Source organism: Meleagris gallopavo, chromosome 11, assembly GCF_905368555.1.
Source record: "Meleagris gallopavo chromosome 11, MGAL_WU_HG_1.1, whole genome shotgun sequence".
NCBI classification, from domain to species: domain Eukaryota; kingdom Metazoa; phylum Chordata; class Aves; order Galliformes; family Phasianidae; genus Meleagris; species Meleagris gallopavo.
The window spans coordinates 13,470,853-13,487,832 of NC_139414.1; the positions used below are offsets into that span (position 1 = coordinate 13,470,853).

The 16,980-nt window shown below is 43.3% G+C and overlaps 1 protein-coding gene across 10 annotated transcripts in view; it reads right to left on the reverse strand.

The window, feature by feature from the left end:
* TP63 (tumor protein p63) overlaps positions 1-16,980 on the reverse strand; it is a 174,147-nt gene that overhangs the window by 42,216 nt on the left and 114,951 nt on the right. For all 10 annotated transcript variants that reach the window (XM_085233225.1, XM_085233224.1, XM_010716747.4 and 7 more), the window contains one exon: positions 6,384-6,638. In XM_085233225.1, coding sequence (XP_085089351.1) covers positions 6,384-6,638 — 255 coding nt within the window. The remainder of the gene's footprint in view (positions 1-6,383; positions 6,639-16,980) is intronic.

The following is a 16,980-nucleotide window of genomic DNA, read 5'->3' on the forward strand; positions in this document are numbered from 1 at the left end:
GTTGCAGCTCAGAGAGGTACGCTACATTACCCTGGTAGGATTTACAAAACAATGAAGGATGCAAAAAGAGAAGGAGGCAGAGAAAAGCAGAGACAAGCTCACAATAAGACATTTTCTAGAAATCATTACAAGGAGCTGTGGAGCTGCTTGTAAGGAGTCAGAAAAAGATAACTAGTAATAAAGACAGAATATACATGACAGTGAACTTAGAGAGGGGGGAAAAAAAGCACAACTGCATTTTAATAGGAAGCTAATGAACTTGGATCTCCTTTCACTCAAAGGAAAAAAAGAACAACAAAAAAAACACACAGAAGACAATCCAGCAGGCCCCTCCTGGACTGGTTCTCGCAGGGGAACTGGTTCTTCCCAGCTCTGCTCGCTTGAAACACATCCCAGCCGTGAGAACGGCACCTCCTGCACAGACAGCAAACTGCTGCCCTCCTTCTGGGCAGATGACCAGTTTCATATGCACCATCAGGCCCTGTGGTACTATACAGAGGGAAACACTTCAAATCAAACAGGAAGACACGATCACAACCTTCCTGGGCATGAGAGCTGTCACAGCAACCAAGGCCCATCCCTCTCCCTGCTCGCTCTGAGCAGACAAAGGACACACACATTAGGAGCAGCATCTTCAAACAGGTAAAGCTGCAAAGAGCCTCAGGAAGCCAGTTCCCACCACTTCTCACCCAGCCAAGTGCCCAAATAAGGCAATGCTCCTGCTTTGCTGAGATCCGTGGAGCCAAGCTCTGAGCTCACACCATTGCGTCAGTTCTTCCAGTCTGTGCATCAGCAATCAGTTGGGCTGAAGAGAAAACCTAAAGTCACGAAAGGATTAGCAAAGTGTCCAGAAGGGGATCTACTGCAATGCTTGGAGACGTCCACAGACCTCTGCACTCACTTTTACAAGGACCCTTCCTTTAGCTTTGTGCTAACAGCCAAAGCCTACAGCATTGCTGACAAAGAGGCTCCAAAGTAGACAACTTCAAAATTCCAAAGCAAAACTGCTTCCATCGTCCTTCTCACAGTAGCTTTAAGGAGGGTAGAAATCAAGAAAGCTCAGACTGCACTGCCTACAAGACAAGTAGCCGGTGCAAGTGGCACATCGCTGAGGGGTAACAAAGCTAAACCTTCACATTAACACCTAGCATAGCCCTATGTGCAAGGTCTTTAGGGAGACTCACCAGCCCTTAAAAAGCTGTCACATACAATGCAGAAAAATGATCAGCAGTAGAAGCATTACCAGAGCGTTGCTCCAATCGCACTATTTGAACAACTTATGTAAGAGAACACAATTAGAGTCAAGGCAATATATGCATCAAACTGCCATCTCATTGCTATGCTATCCCCACAGACATCATCCTACAATTCATTTTACACACGGGAAATGACTTTTCCCATTTTATACCAAGTGATTCAGGACAATTTTTTTTTTTTTTTTTTTTTTAAAGTGAAAGAGGAATTAATCAAATCGAAATAAGAAGACTGAGGTAGACCAGACAAGGAATCTGTACTCTCAACTACAGAAACCTGTCACTCCTAGCAGGGACTAATTTAAGCACATTCCTTTCACCTTAAAAATAAAACCTTTCTAAATCTACTAACCCCAGACTGCACAATGCATTTACTTGCTTTCTTGCATGTTGCACAGGTTGTCACCTAGCTTTGACAGCTAAGAGTCTGAAATCAAAACACTTTAATAGAACTTGAGGTACAATCAAGTTTACTGAGCACAGGAGAACCAAAGTGCCTGACTGGAACACAGATTGCAACTTTGTGGAGCTCTGTGTTTCATAACAAAGCTCTGCAAGGACCAACCCTGCTCAGCTCCAACCTACTGCAGGGCATGAGAAAAAACTGCTATGCTCAGCTATTGCCAACACTCCCATTATGCAAGTCTTGCAGGCTGCCTTTCTTCAGCAAAATCAAAAAAAAAAGTCACAAACAAATTCTGGTTTTCATGCAAAAACTTAAGGCTACTTTTGCCTTCTTTTTCCTTTACTCCCGTGACTACCCAGAAATGCTTTAGAAGATTTAATAGATGCACCCTAAAGGCTCAAAAACCTGGGGAACATCCGAAGAACCTGTTTGTCTTTAATAAAGTCTCATGACTTATAAGGTGGTATCTTGCTTATGGGGATAGGAGGATCTGATTTGTTTCTTGATAGTTTGAGTTTGGCAGCAATGTTAACTTCTACTAACCTTGACATAATTATTTCTTTAAATTATTTTTATTTTTTAATCTTCCTCATCGCAACCATGTTCTTCTCCAAGCAAGCAGTCATGTAGCAAGCTCTGTGCTAGCAACAGGTGATTGCCAAATCTTTTTTTAGTGGGAAAAGCCAGTGCAGTTATTTATTTACTTGCACTTGGAGTGGGTGGGAACATCTGCACACAAAGTTACTTCCAGAAAGGGGAAAAAAAAAAAAAGTCTGAGGAGGCACGCTTTTGAAATGCCTTGTTTGCTTCTGCTGCAGAAATGGGAGGAGATCTCACAAGCCCAGGTATATGAGAATTCTCACAGAGGAAGTATCCCACAATACATGACGCACAGTTCTGGATAAGCTTCACCTAATTTCACCAAATTCATAGGGCTTCTCTCTCAGACTTAACAACCTTCTGCCTACCAAGCAATAACTGCTTGATCCACTATTGGCTTTCAGCGAGCTCATACTGCAGCATGAGCTCCCCCAGCCTCTGTATGCATGTGAGAAGCTCTGTTCAGTTTAGACTACCAAGGCTTTTGTTTTTAAAGACTGAAAGAGAGTGGCAATCATTAAAGATTTTCCTTCTGAAAAGACTGATTAACTTGCTTATATTCTTGTGTTCTCAGGTCATTAATTAAAAAAAAATAATCAAGGATGCTTATAAAGTCCTCCGCAATCCAATCTCAATTTGTCATCATTAATTAGCTCAACATTGCATACAAATGAACAGCTAACCAGATTAGACAGCATGTTTTACTGGAATTCCTACTTAAGGTCATGAAAGACTTCACAGAGAAAATCTGCAATATTTTCAAAGCGAACTGCTCATGCATAAGAAATCACTCTCACCTAGCAGCAACTGGTGTTTCTCTGCAGTTTTTGGCCAGCTCCGTTTCCCCTTGAGTTAGGAGCCCATCACAAACCTGAGCAGAGAAGCACCCCTCCCAGTGTTACTCTTCATCTCTTCCCCAGCTTATCCTACACAAACAGCGCCGATTCAGCACAGGGTGTCCTCTGCCCTGTGAAAATAAACCTGCCCCAAAGAAAACATCACCATACTATGAAACAGGTTTCGAGGGGTACGAGTAGAATTTGGGGCTGTTCACCGAGACCTAGCTTTTAGCTACTCAGCTAGCTCTTTTTTTCCCCCCTTTCTCTCACTTCCAGAAATACCCTAGGGATCTACATCTGATTTTAGGTTATTTTTCCCTCAGAAGCTAAGCACCAAAAAGCCTGAAGCATCTTCACAGATCTCTAACCCTCCCAAAGCACCTTTGCTTTTTCAGGAGAAATGACCAAAGCCTTTTCCCCAGGCCCCCAAGCCTTTGCTCTCCCATGACCTAATCTAACACAACTCAGCCCCAAACAAACTCAGACGAGTACAACAAAGCATGCTGTCAGCCAAGACTCGAGATTCACTGCCTGCCCCTACTGGGCCCTCCTAGCAGGGCAAGGTGGGTCAGCCTCACTCATCTACTCCCAAAGTGGGGAAAGTGAGACAAGTTTCCTTAACACCGTCACCCTGGGGAACGCAAGAGGAAAAAACCCTAAGAAACAAGGCTTTCAAGTTTTGGACTCTTAATGAGGGTGGGGCCATCTAGTAATTAAACATTTAATAGGTCACTGCTGTGAAAGAAACTCTTCCAGTTGGGTAGGTTCCTAATCCATCATTAAAAAAAAAAAAGATGACGACAGGCATTAATCAAAGCACATGAAGTCACATTGGGGGGAAGGGGGGGGGCTTAGTGAGCAACTCAGAGAACTTGCTCCTGCTGTGTGGATGGGGCAATCCTTCTTTCATCAACGTTTCACACGTGTTTCCACATTTCTCAGGACAGCAGCAGGAGAGAACCTCCAAGTCCCTCCACACCCACCCCGCTGATAAAGCTGTCGAACACATTACCAACTGCTCAACAGCCATGTGAAATGAGTTGGTGGATTAATTAGCAGAAGGGCAGAGCTCTGAAGATGGAAAGATGCTCAAGTGTGAAACACTGATTGAAGGTCCCCGGCAGCCACCACAAGACTGTCATCAGCCACTGCATACACACAGCTCCTGCACGAGCAGCTCTAGGCTCAGCACAGGGACACCAGCACACTCCTCCACAAACAGAGAGCTGTTTAGGAGGTTGCTCCTTGACTAAAACACACAGGCTTGTTCCTGTGCCACAGGCTGCAACAGCTACAGGCAACACATCACCTGTCTGTAGCACGGTCCACGTCATAGATAAAGAAAATGGAGATGCTAAATGTGCCCGCCCCCAAGAAAAGAAAAGACCACCATGCAATCTGATTACTACCTAGATCCACGTTAAATCTCAGCCTCACTTCTACCCCCCAAGAGCTGCTGTCATTGCAGCGAACCCCCTCAAATGCTTACTCAACTTCACGCTTGCGAGCAGCTTGCTTGTCTTCAGCTCTGCTGGAACAGCTTACCACTGATGTTCAAAACTCATTTCAAAAGATCACTTTCCGTAGTTGAAAGGATAGCATCAAACACTCCTGTTCCCTGCAGCTGCGTTAGATAATTCTTTGTACTATATTTATCAAAAGAGAATGTCTTTTCATATCTCTCTCAAAGGACCCTCTCCACAGCAGCCCGCAAAAATCCAAGGGCAGCATTTTCTTGCCCTGAGAAATGGAAAGTAGACCTGACAATTTCCTTACTTACAAGGGGAATGAAAATAAATAGTGCAGTGTAAGTGGAGAAACCTGGACATGAAAAGCATGAACTACAATAAGACATCACAGCCAGTACAGATAAAGAAAAGATGCATTTCAACCTCATTTAGACTTCCACAGATTCATCTATAAAGAAATAAATAAATTGCCCTTAACCAGACAAAACATTTCAACTCTGTGAAACATACCCTTTAAACAAAGTTATCGTTACCAGTTTTAGACAAGAGTTTACTTAAAAAGAACTTTTACATATGAAAGATACAATTTTATACCGATTTATTACTACACAACATCTCTTTCCATCTGTCCAATAAGAAGCATGTGGGTTACAGTGGTTCCCTACCAGCATGGCCAGTTGCAATTTCTAGATTGTATTTACTTTGAGACCAAAGGAGTTCCTTGGACTAAATATGGAAATGAAGAAAAGTGAATGTGCTTCGTTTTTGGTAAAAAACAAAAACAAAAAAGCACTTTCAATTAAAAATCACTGCAACTCATTGCTTTTGTTTGTGTAGTTTTAAAGATAGAAAACAAGTGTTGGATAATCTGATATCATTAAATAAAGTCACCATAAAGTGAGATACTCAAAACAGCTTTGAGCGAAGAAAAGTAAGACAAATCATAATATGATGAAAGCTGAGATTTGACCTGCTGCTAGAAGAATCAGTACATACATCTAAAGGGAAAAAAAAAAAATAAAACAAAGTAAAAATAAATCAGTTCCCTTCACTGGGGATTCAAATCTGGTTTCTTTAATTACCAAGCACAGCAGGGGTTACTGGTAATACCTGATTTAGGCAGCTAACTCTAGTGTTATTCAGAGGACTAAGGTTCAATTTACCTAATTCTCCTCACTCACCACACAGAGAAATGTCCACAGGGGATTATTCACTGCACTGATTTGGAGTGCTTGAAGTAGTGGAAGACAAATACTGAACATCTTAGCAGTAGAGATTATTGCTGTCTTAAAGAATCTCTACTTTAGAGCCCTAAACCACACCAGGACACGAAGCTAGGCTAAATTTTTAAGTTTAGAAAAATATTAATAGTAAATCAGGGCAAACCACCTCTAGTCTGTACCTCTGCCCTACTGGCACAGCCCTGCACATTGAACCTAATACATACCCATGGATGAAGGATGCCATGGGAAACTCTGAAGCCATCCTTATGCCCATCCCAGGTTTTAACTTCAATATGTTACACTTAAATAAGAGAGCCACTGTTTCATCATCACACAGTCTTTAAGTGACTGTCTTTTTGCAAGGCATTTTATTCACCTGGGATTTAGTAATATTACCGAGGGTTCTATTCCCACCACACCCTCCCAGAGCAGCCAAGATAAATCTCTCCCTTCTGTGTGACATGTCGTGCACTTAAGAGGACACAGGTCATTCCATTCTTGCACAAGCCTGGATATGTATCAGAACAGCAGTGTCACTATTGGCCACAGGACTGAAGCCACCGAAGGAGCAAGGCTTCGTGCTGCATCCTTACCGTCCACGTTGCAGACTTTGCTGTGCTGGACTGTTGAAATGATACGTCGAAGCTGTGAGGTCCTGGGTAGTCTGTGTTGGAAGGGATGGCTGGGGAGGGCGAGAGGGCATCAAAAGTGGAGCTGGGCTGGGCGTAAGGCGAAGGGGCCGTGACGCTGTTCTGCGCGTGCTCCGTGTTGTAGGGGCTGGTAGAGGAAGAGCCATTCTGAATCTGCTGGTCCATGCTGTTTAGGAGCCCCAGGTTCGTGTACTGCGGCTAGAGGCAAAGAAAGGCACAGAAGGAATGGTTAGCTTGACACGGCACGGCCATCACGATGGAGGATGTACAGAACAATCTCAGCACCACCCTACGTGTGTCATTCAATAAGGAAGGATATTCGCAGAGAAGATCCCCCATTTTCCATCAGTGACTGAAAAACAAAGAGGTAAAGCTTCATGCAGCCACGCAATAGATCAACAGTGTGGAACAGAGCTGGAAAAAGACACCATGCACACAATAAAGAGGTGATTCACAGGGCAGCAAGCCATCACAGGGAGGCAAGATCCCTGTGTCTAGCAACACCCAAACCCAGACCTCATGGAGAGAAAGCTAGTACCTGATACAAATCACCATTTTTGTTACAGTGAAACCAGCTCTATCACGTACAAGGCTACATTGTCTCAAGATCTTGTATTCTACCTAAAGACTACTCCTTGTAGATCAGATCCCACCACACATTTTGGACGCCTGTATCAAGCGGTAACTGCACTGCTATCTCACTGGCACAGGTACGCAGCCTTCAAACCATGCTTGTACCCAGTAAACAGACAGCAGCATAGAGGAACTGAAGGTATCATATCAAGCAGGAGCAGCTCACTGCATGCAACGTTTCCCTGCGGGCCTACAGCATCAGAGGCTGTACCCCACACAGCACTTAAGCAGACACTGTTGTGTCCCAAAAGCATCCTCCAGCCTACAAGTGACAAATAAAACATCAAAAAAGAAGGCTACAGGACAAAGTACAGAAATACAGAGGTTAGATCACAGAGTTTAGCAGAAGTCACTACCCTGAAGACTATATACTGCCCTTGTTCCCCACCTCAAAGAGTTGAGAGGGGGAAAAAAAAAATAAATAAATAAAAAAATCAGAGAACGGCAACAAGAATAAGCAAACCCATCCAATGCCCTCCTGTAATCTAACAATTCAGTAAATCAGGATCCTTCTGACAAAGGAGGGAGAAGAAAAGTGAAACAAAGTATGATAAAAATGGGTAAATACCTTGAAAGAAAAGAAAGAAGTTGTTTCCTTGAACTTCAATTATAAGATAGTGCAACCCAAGGACAAGAAAGTATCACAAGCAGGATTTTGGTTCACACACACAGCTTTAAGTACCACATCAGTGCTCATCATAATGTGTAAGGGAATGATGCAGGCTATCTACTCAACTCCCCATAGACTATGGACAAGGCACATAACCTCCTGTTTCTCCAGTCATTTCAATCATGCAGGAACAGACCGGTTCCCTTCCGAGGATTATTGCCCTCCCTATGCCCAGGAATTGTGCACCATCAGCTATCCTTCCAAAAGAAGGTGGTACAGGAAATTAAGCTACCAAAGAACTCTTCCTTACTCAATATCACTGGAAAAGGCTGCAGTACCACTGAGTGCTTGATTAAAAGCCCAAGATGAGATTGGTGTTCTTGGGTCTCCAGCGAGGCACGCAGGACCTACCACAAAGGGTACAGCTTGCTACTATGAGCAGCACTGAGAAGGAAAAGATCTGGTAGGGAACAATGTAGGGAACTCACTATGGGATGGTCTGCAGAGAGATCAAGCAAAGGAAGGATGGCTGGATCTCTCCCCTGCCCTGCCAGCAGGGCATGGTATCCTTAGACAAGTCACTTTGCCTCCCCCTCCACCCATGGCCTACTTCAGGCTGCAAGGTCTGCAGGGCAAGGATTGCTCCTCACTATGTAAAAAGCACTCCACTTAATGGGCCTCCACTTTGACTAAGGCCTTCAGGCAGCAGAGTAATAAAAGCAATTACATATTGAGCCCTAATCCTGGGTGAAGCAGCGACTGTGTTGCCTCAGGTTAGTAATTTACCCTCGCTGCCTCAGTTTCCCCATCTGCAGCAGTAGAGAAGACAGTGGCTGACCCAGTACTTCTATTAGATGGGTGAGCCCACAACTGGGCTCAAAGCACGCTAAGTAGCTGTCACAGGATGCAACAACCCAGACTGGATCTTCTTCTCAAAGCAGAGATTGCAGCTTCAGCAATGCAGATGACCGTTACATCTCACCTGCAATCCAACAACCAAGACCTATTTAACAGACTGTTTTTGCTGGAGCCAGATGCTGATATACAATGCCAGGAACATTCTTTTTGTTGGTAAATGTTTTTGCATTCAGTTAAAAAATATATACACAAGAAACCCAACCTCTCCATCCTCCTCCATCATCATACAAACAAACAACAAAACAGATTTTGGATCATTTAACCTAAATTAGTCTCACACCCCTGATCCTAACATCACCTAAGGACTTCTCAAAAAAAAAAAAAAAAAAAAGAAAAGAAAAACAACAGCAAGAACACTGCTCAGTTGTTTTATTTCTCATGGAGATTAGCATCAGCCACACTCCCTAACCAGTCAAATGATGAAAAGGCGACTGTGATGAAAACAGTCTCCTACAGCAGCTCAGACAGACAGACAGCAAAACAATAATGCTTTAGCTTTCACTTAGACTGTTCCTTCCAATCCGAGGCTACTCAAAACTGTGCGGAAGGATGACCAAGCAGCCAGCTGCTGTCAACAAGACAGCACCATAAGGAAATGCTGAGGGTGCTGCCTGGACATCAATTAAAAAAATATATATAAGTACCCCATTAAAATTTAAGATATCCTTATGAGAATCAAAGATCCTTTTCATTCCACTCAGTCCAGGAACCATCTGTCTAAATGTTACCAGCAGAGCAGCCATTCCACCACATTTATATGCTCACATGCCACAGCCAAATGCCATGTCCCCATTTGCTCTTTAAATAACTATTAATCTCCTCGCATTTATCCCAGCGCTGACACAATCAGCTGTTGGCCTTCCCTTCTCCCCTTTGAGTCCCACCAGCTTTTCACCTTCCCCAGCCCCTCGTCCCCTCCCCAGACAGGTGCTCCTGCCCCGGTGACAAAGCAAGCTTGCTGGCTCTGAGCTAAACTTCCCAGCTATGCCCCGAAGCAGGCAGTCTGAGCTGTGTGCGCTTGAGGGGTCAACATCTGAATTGCTTGCAAGGCCTCTGGAGGAATCAGATAAGGCTTTTGGAGGCACACGCCTCCTGACAACACAACAATTGGAGGGGCAGCAGGCCCAGGAAGGCACACGCTGGAATCCACCCGTGCAGCAGCTCCTGCTGCAATAAAACTGCTTCGGCACAGCAAGGCTGAGGCCGGTGAGCACTGGTGAGAACAAAGACATCGAGGGTGGTGGGCACAGCTGCAAGGCATCACCCTCCAAGGGAGTCTGCTGCTGGGCATATATCTGAACACGCACAGCCTCCCTTCGCTGTACAGAAAGAAGGACAAATGTGTTTAATTCAGAAATAGATTCCTGCCTACATTGGTGGCCCAGAATTTAGGCCATATTCCGGTTTTGGTGTAGGGTTGTTTGAAATAATTGTGGGATCCAGTCCCAACAACGATGCCTGGCAAAGCAAGAGTGCTAGCTGGTTAGAAAAGGCAAGCATGCAGAGCTGAAAGCACAAATTATCAAATTCTTAAGCCTTTGTTCTCTATTTTGTTCCCCCCCACCAAGTTTCTGGAATCATTAATAACCAGTGAAGCACCACAAAACCTTCAGGCAAGTTTAATTGCAAATAATTAGAGAGATATAATTATATCCTAGATTACGTCTTTTGGAACATCATTTCAATAACGTATCTTGAGCTATCAGTTTCACTTCCTACATCTCATCAGCTCCGCTTTCAGGTTTTCATGCTAACTCACGCTTCTGGACAAGCAAAGCCACAGTTTCATTGGAGATGCTGCTGAATTGAAAAAGCTGCAAAATTCTTTAATCCCAAACCCGGCTGCACTGGAGCATCTGCCACAAGAGGGCAATGCGAATGCTGCACTGCACAAGGCAGAGCTGGTATGCCCAGAAAGGTTCCCCGGATCACCCGAATTGAGAACCTCCTCTGCAGGATGAGTGCTCCCAGTTTTATTGTTTGTACATCACTTTACAATCCAGTATGTTAAAAGATGAAGCTACAGATGCACCTGCGAAGAGATCCTCCCATTACTACTGCATGAAGGAAGTCACACAAGTGAAGAGCTTACAAAGAGACTTCATACCAAAACAAAACAAAACAACCAACCACAACCAAAAACACATTTCCAGCTATTACTCAGTTATCAGTATCTCATAGCTTTGGTATTTTTCCACTTGAAACAATGGAAAAGTCACCAGCCTCACATATAGAAAACCCTGCTAGCTGCATCCCTACCTGTCATAACCCCTCTCCATATCTCTACAGGAACACGCATCTACACTCAGTCTTAGTTTTTAGCCACTGGGTCTAGATGGCTAGAAAGCACTGTCCAGCTTCTGAGAAAGCCTTGCAAAACACCACCATTGGGGCTTATTCTCCAAAGATACAAGATTACAAAAATCAATATAGCAAAATTCCACAGACATTAGCAACAAGATTTTGCAAGGCGTTTTGCTACTCTGGTGCTTTGTGCTTAACTGCACAACTGATGCACCAAGGCTTCCAGTTGAAGGTTACAGTGATATTTCAGATTCAGATTCCTGATGGAGAAGAGATCTTCGAGGACCAGCAGGATAAATGTTTTCCAGAGTGCCTGATGCCTATCCAAAATAGAAGACAGATACCTTATGCTTATCAAGATAGATTTACATCAACTTAGTTTTTCAGACCTTCCCAAATAAAGGCTTAGTAGGTGGAAATAAAGCACTTAAGCTCAACAGAAGTGCTTCTATCATAATTATTTATCAAGATATTGCTGAGTGCAGAACTGTGCAGCTTTGTCAGTTGCTCAGAAGGCAGCTGATACAACACCCGATGTAGGCAAAGTGCTTGTGCCATTACAAAGAAGTGCCAAGAAATTCAGGGTTCCACCCATGCCCCTCAGCTAAGATCAGGGCTGGAGCTGAACGAGATATCTAACTCATCACAATGAGATGTATGATTTCGTTTTGAATCCCTAGCCTCTTTTCTCATCAGGAAAGACTGAAAAAACCTTCTGAACCAGTGATTCATAAAGATCTGTGAGAAAGAGCTCAGGACTGCACATCTTTCAGGAGGAACATACTCAGTTTGAAGACAGTCCCCTCCTGGCCATGAAGAAGGAAGATAAAGTCGCTGCAACAGCAGCTCAGGTCCAGATGCCTGCCAAGAGCCACAGTGCTGGCAGCAGGAGCCTTCGTGGTCCTCCAACTCTACTTCTGAAGTGGAAACAAATCCAGTGGGTCTATTTTGAAGAGGTTTCCTTCCAGACTAACAGCACAGCTAAATACATCAAACATTTGGAAGCCCTCAGATAAAACGATAACGTACATCTTGTACTCAACGTGAAGAGTGAGCAACCAAATACCTTTGGTTCAACCAAAGGTATCAACACTTAACCAAGATATGAGCTTTAATGCCTGGGAACCTATGCTCTATTTATCAAAGGTCGTGGACTTTAGCACTACACCAAAACAACTTAAGTTTTACAGCTTATTCCAGTAAAAGACACTACTTCACATCCTAGCAGTGTTACAGGCTTCCAACATAATGGGATTCACTGGACCAGAAGAGTTCCTGCAGTCAACAAGTCCCATCTTAGTTCTTTGATCAGCCACAGCACAACTAGAGGTTTAACATCTCCTCAGCTCAATCCCACCTGTAAAGCAGGGAGCACAAGTATTTCTGCATCCCGTTTTACTTAGAAGGGAATTTATTTGAGATTTACTGAGCTATTTGCAGAGGAAAAGCCTGGCTGATTTTCACTGGCACTGGCTATTCCATTGTGCATGTCATCCAACATCAGAACTCCTTAGGTTAACGCACATGGCACAACTATAATGGCCATACCCAGCAAACTGCAACCAGCATGTTCCTATTCAGACAGCTCTGCTAACAGCAGCAGAACTTCTCGTACGAGTTGAAGTTCAAAAAAGCAGCTATTTTTAAGCTTAGAAAATAACTTGGGTCAATGAAACACAACACAAGCCCAAGTTACTGAGCGTCCAGAGGGCTGCAAGCTTTGGAGTCCTCTTATTCCCCCCCTAGCTGTACTTGTTTTCCTTTTTAGCTAAACTCTGAGTTTTGCCCCTTGGTTAATTCATTTACTTTAGCTCAGTAAGAAATATTTTTCAGCCAGAAGCAGGGTGCCTTTTAAAACAAGCACAGCCCAAAGCAGGAATGCCTGTAATTCCTGGCTCCTACACCTGCCACAGGTTCAGGTAGGAGAGCTAACTCAAGGATTAGCAGGGTGACAGTGCATCCCACTTCACACAAGCAATAAATCTGGATATCCTGTACTGTTTAAGTATTTTAACTATTTTCCAATGCATATAAAAATACTACTACTGAATTCCTAAAAGCTGTATTTTAGGCCTTTAATGGAGAAAAAAAAAAAGACTCCAAATTGAGGTCCTTAAAAAAATACCTCCTTGCACCAAAACCAATTTCATCACTGTACACCAAATCATTTCATGCAGACTTTCATTAGAGCATCTAGGGAATGCTTAATTATTTTGAAAATGTAGCTAGATTAAAATAGAAAAAAGCCCCAAATCCATCCTCTTGCACACATACTGGGTCATTTCTTTACTCGGTTTGTGCTCAGCAATCTATTTGGCATACAAGAGAAAATACATAAACGGAGGAAGAAGAAATATATCATCTCTCTGAGATGCCAGACATAATGGGACATGAGAACTCCATGATTTTAAAGCAAACTGATTTATAACCCAAAACGCTTCGCTTCCTGAGGCTAGAACAGAGACCAAGAGCTTCCCTATGCTCTCCTATTACCAGCTGGACAACATAATGTCAACAAAGATCTGAAGAGCCAGAAAGTACAGACTATTTGGAAAGGCTCCCCTCATGCTCCCAAGAGATGTAAACATAACTGAAGACAACAGACTTACAACAGGAAAAACAGAAAAAGCAAGGGTCTTTTTTTTTTTGGTTTTTTTTTTTGCCTAATTTCAGTGGCTGAGTGATTGCAGGACCACAACTCAGCAGAAATGCCATGCGTCAGGTTTGCAAGTAAGGTCAAAAGTGGGATCAAAGAAAAAAGGTGAGCTTTAAATATCAGGCAAACAGATTAAAATTCTAAATTGGGGGTGGGTGAGGTGGAGAGGAAGACTTCAGTAGCTGATTAAAGCTGCCTTGTTTCTTGAACTCTTAACTGAGCGGTAATCATCGATGGTTATCAGTCATTTCAGACATGCAGCATTTTATTGCGCTGAGAGGGCAGCGTTAGGCTGGACAGGATATCTGTGTGTCATCCATACTGAAAGGCAGCGGACACTAACCAAAGTATGGCCATAGGGCACAAAGACAATGAGTAATCGGGGTCAGAATAGCACCAGGGATTGAAGTTAACTCCCAAATTTGTCGTTTTGCTAAATAAAACCAGAACGCATCAGCTTTCAGCCAGCAAGGTAGAATACTCCAGCTAGGTAACATTTTAGTCAGAACGAGAAATTCAGATTATCTGCAAGTTAAATAAATCAAACAGTTAAAAAAAGCCAAAGAAACCACACAAACCCCCACACCCACTCTTTGAAGCGTGATGCAGCTACAGAATATAAGAATTCAATAAGAGTTACAGGAGGGCAAAGGGCAAAATAAAACAAGTTAAAGCAAGCACAGAAAAAGGGTTATACTGTGCCACGAGAGTCCCCATAGATTAAAAGGAACATCTACTGGGTTTTCTATGTTATCTGGCCACCTCATCTCTCCAGAACAGAGCACACGGGATGGCATTCTCAAAAAGCCTGAGACACCAAATAATGCAAGCAGCACCACTGACTGAGAAGCTTTTAAGATTGAGTGGGGGAAATCGAGAGGACTGGCTGCCAAATCCTATTTATGCCCCAAATGCAAAGAATAAAAGGAGGCAGGGCTTTGCCTTCCAACATATGGCTTTATCTGGTACATTAAAAGTAGCTCCTATCCTGTAGAGGTACGCAACACCAGAACGCCCTGGAAGCCAGCCTTTGAGAATGAGGTGTGTGTGCATGCATGTACACATGAAGTGCATGCAAAGACTGGGCTTCTTCCACCCCGCCTTCACTCCATCAGCCTTGCAACCCTCCAGAACATTTTCCCAACCATTTAAATGACATCACCACAATGCATTCATAGAACTTCCATGAAGCTCTGCTGACACTAAAACAAATGGTGCCACAAGCACTTAGGGCCATGCACGGGTTTGGAGATGTACCTTTGAGACACTGAACTGAGAGGTCGATAGATTTGTTCAGCAAGACAATGAGAACTTTTTCTGAGCAGTTTCCATTATTTTAGTGAATGCTTCTAATTGCAAGGTATTTCTAGTTATTTGCAGTCAACACAGCTGCGTGCAGTTTCAGCAGCAAAATAGAGAAAGGGGTTCTAGATTTCTGAGTGACAGCATGCCATCAGTTTCCATTCATATTTAACTCATTACTCCTCCAAACTGAATATTCAGTTACTTTCAGACATAGAGCACAGTGACCCAACAAAGGCAGTTTTCTCACTTTAATATTCAACTAGTAGTTTCCTGCTTGCAAAATGACTAATATTTTTTAGATCGAGCACAGCCAGTACATTTTCTAGTTTCCTCTTCAAGAACTTCTTACACGCTCATGTGCTGCTGAAAGGGAGTTAAAGGAAATTTACCCATTGACTTAATCCACTCGGTGCTCCCGAAAGAGCAACAAAAAATGCAGAGTAAAACTGTGGTGTAAGAAATCACAGTAAAGGCTTGCAGAGGCTACTAATGATTTCAGAAAGAACCTAAATTTGTAGAATCTGATCTCTGCAGAATCTGATTGGAGCAGCCTGTCAGAATGTTATTCTTTACTTTGAGCAACTGCACCCTCAAAAGATATTTTCTGATGACCAAGACACAAGGTTACCTAAAAAATAAAAACCAAGTTTAACTAGTTCTCTCCTTCTAGCAGAGAGATTCACTGGCTGACTTGACGCTTACTGACAGCATACTTATACATTGAGAGTTCCTACAGTTCTGTTCACACCAGCTCCTGAGGCACCGCATCAGTCCTACACATCAGGTCCCTCATGTAGCTGGTCTTCAGCTCTGCACTACTGGGATTTTCCCTTAAGCAGCGTGCCCAAGAAGCCTAGCACTGCACCTCCTCCCCTCTCCCTGTTCCCAGAAGTCGGCAAGAGTCTTTGTATTTACTTCCTAGATGTGGATTAAAACTAAAAGATTCATATCTGCCGAGACACAATCCATCCCTTTCATTCCCAGACACTACCCCACCATAAAATATTTCTCCCTAAACTGGGTGTTTCCTCCCACTCTCTTGCCCTTGGTAAAAACATTCATCTTCTTGCCATCTTGAGGAAGTTGGACTCATCTCAAATTTCACCAGGCCCCCTTGTATACCACTTCCCAAAGTCCTTGGGGGGAAGTTTAAATCCGGATCCAAACTCTGGAATCAATCCCAGGAGACTGCCAGGCTCCAATCAATGCATTAATTTTCAAGCGTGCTCAGCCTTGCTGCTTGGGTCCACTTCCAAACAAGGGATGACTGGGCACAGCCTTAGAAACACATGGCACCTCAAGCCATCTATTCTAGACATTAACACGCACATCCTGGTTAAAACCCTTCTCCTTTAGTTGTACCATTAAGGCTCCGGGTGAAACGACAGCGGCAGAGGATTTGCAAAAAATACCAGATATCAGTGAGTATTCTTGGCTCAACTCCCAAATCACTCAAACCTGGTACAATTAAAAAACAACAAAAAAGCATCCCACATTTTTGTTACTGCTCGTGCCCTATAAAAAAGGCAGCTTTTCAACAACGAAGTTTAGACTCAAGCTACCAAAGATGACTCAACATCACTTTGCCAACTCCAGGAAACTAACGCGTGCCATGTACTTATTGGTGCCTTCCTGAACAATATTTCTTATGATTTTTCCTCTTAGTATTTATCTTTAATTAAGACTGCAGTAGTTTTAATCCCATGCTGCTCTATTTTCTCTGTGCATAAGGCAATGGCAGGCAGCTAAGCAAAACCTGGAAAGGAAAGTCTCTCATTGGCTTTTCTTTAGAATAAAACCAGAACTTCTGCAGAAGTCAGCCTGGTCAAGAGAAAAAAGTTCAACCCTATATTTCACCGCACTTTCTTCTCAGTAGCTTTCTGCCAAGTAACAGCCTGCATATTTTGGCTTGTGCTGCCCTGCTAAAGCTTCATCCTATGGTATACCCCTATTGAAAAAGCTGCTCTCTATTCCCTCTGACAGGTACATCTTCTCAGAGCAAAGCAAAGCCCTGATGGAAGCTCCACATGGGAGAGTAAGTACTGGAATATTTCTCAGAAGTTACTAAATAATACAAGAAAACAACACAGAGCAGGACATTTTTGAAGAATGGC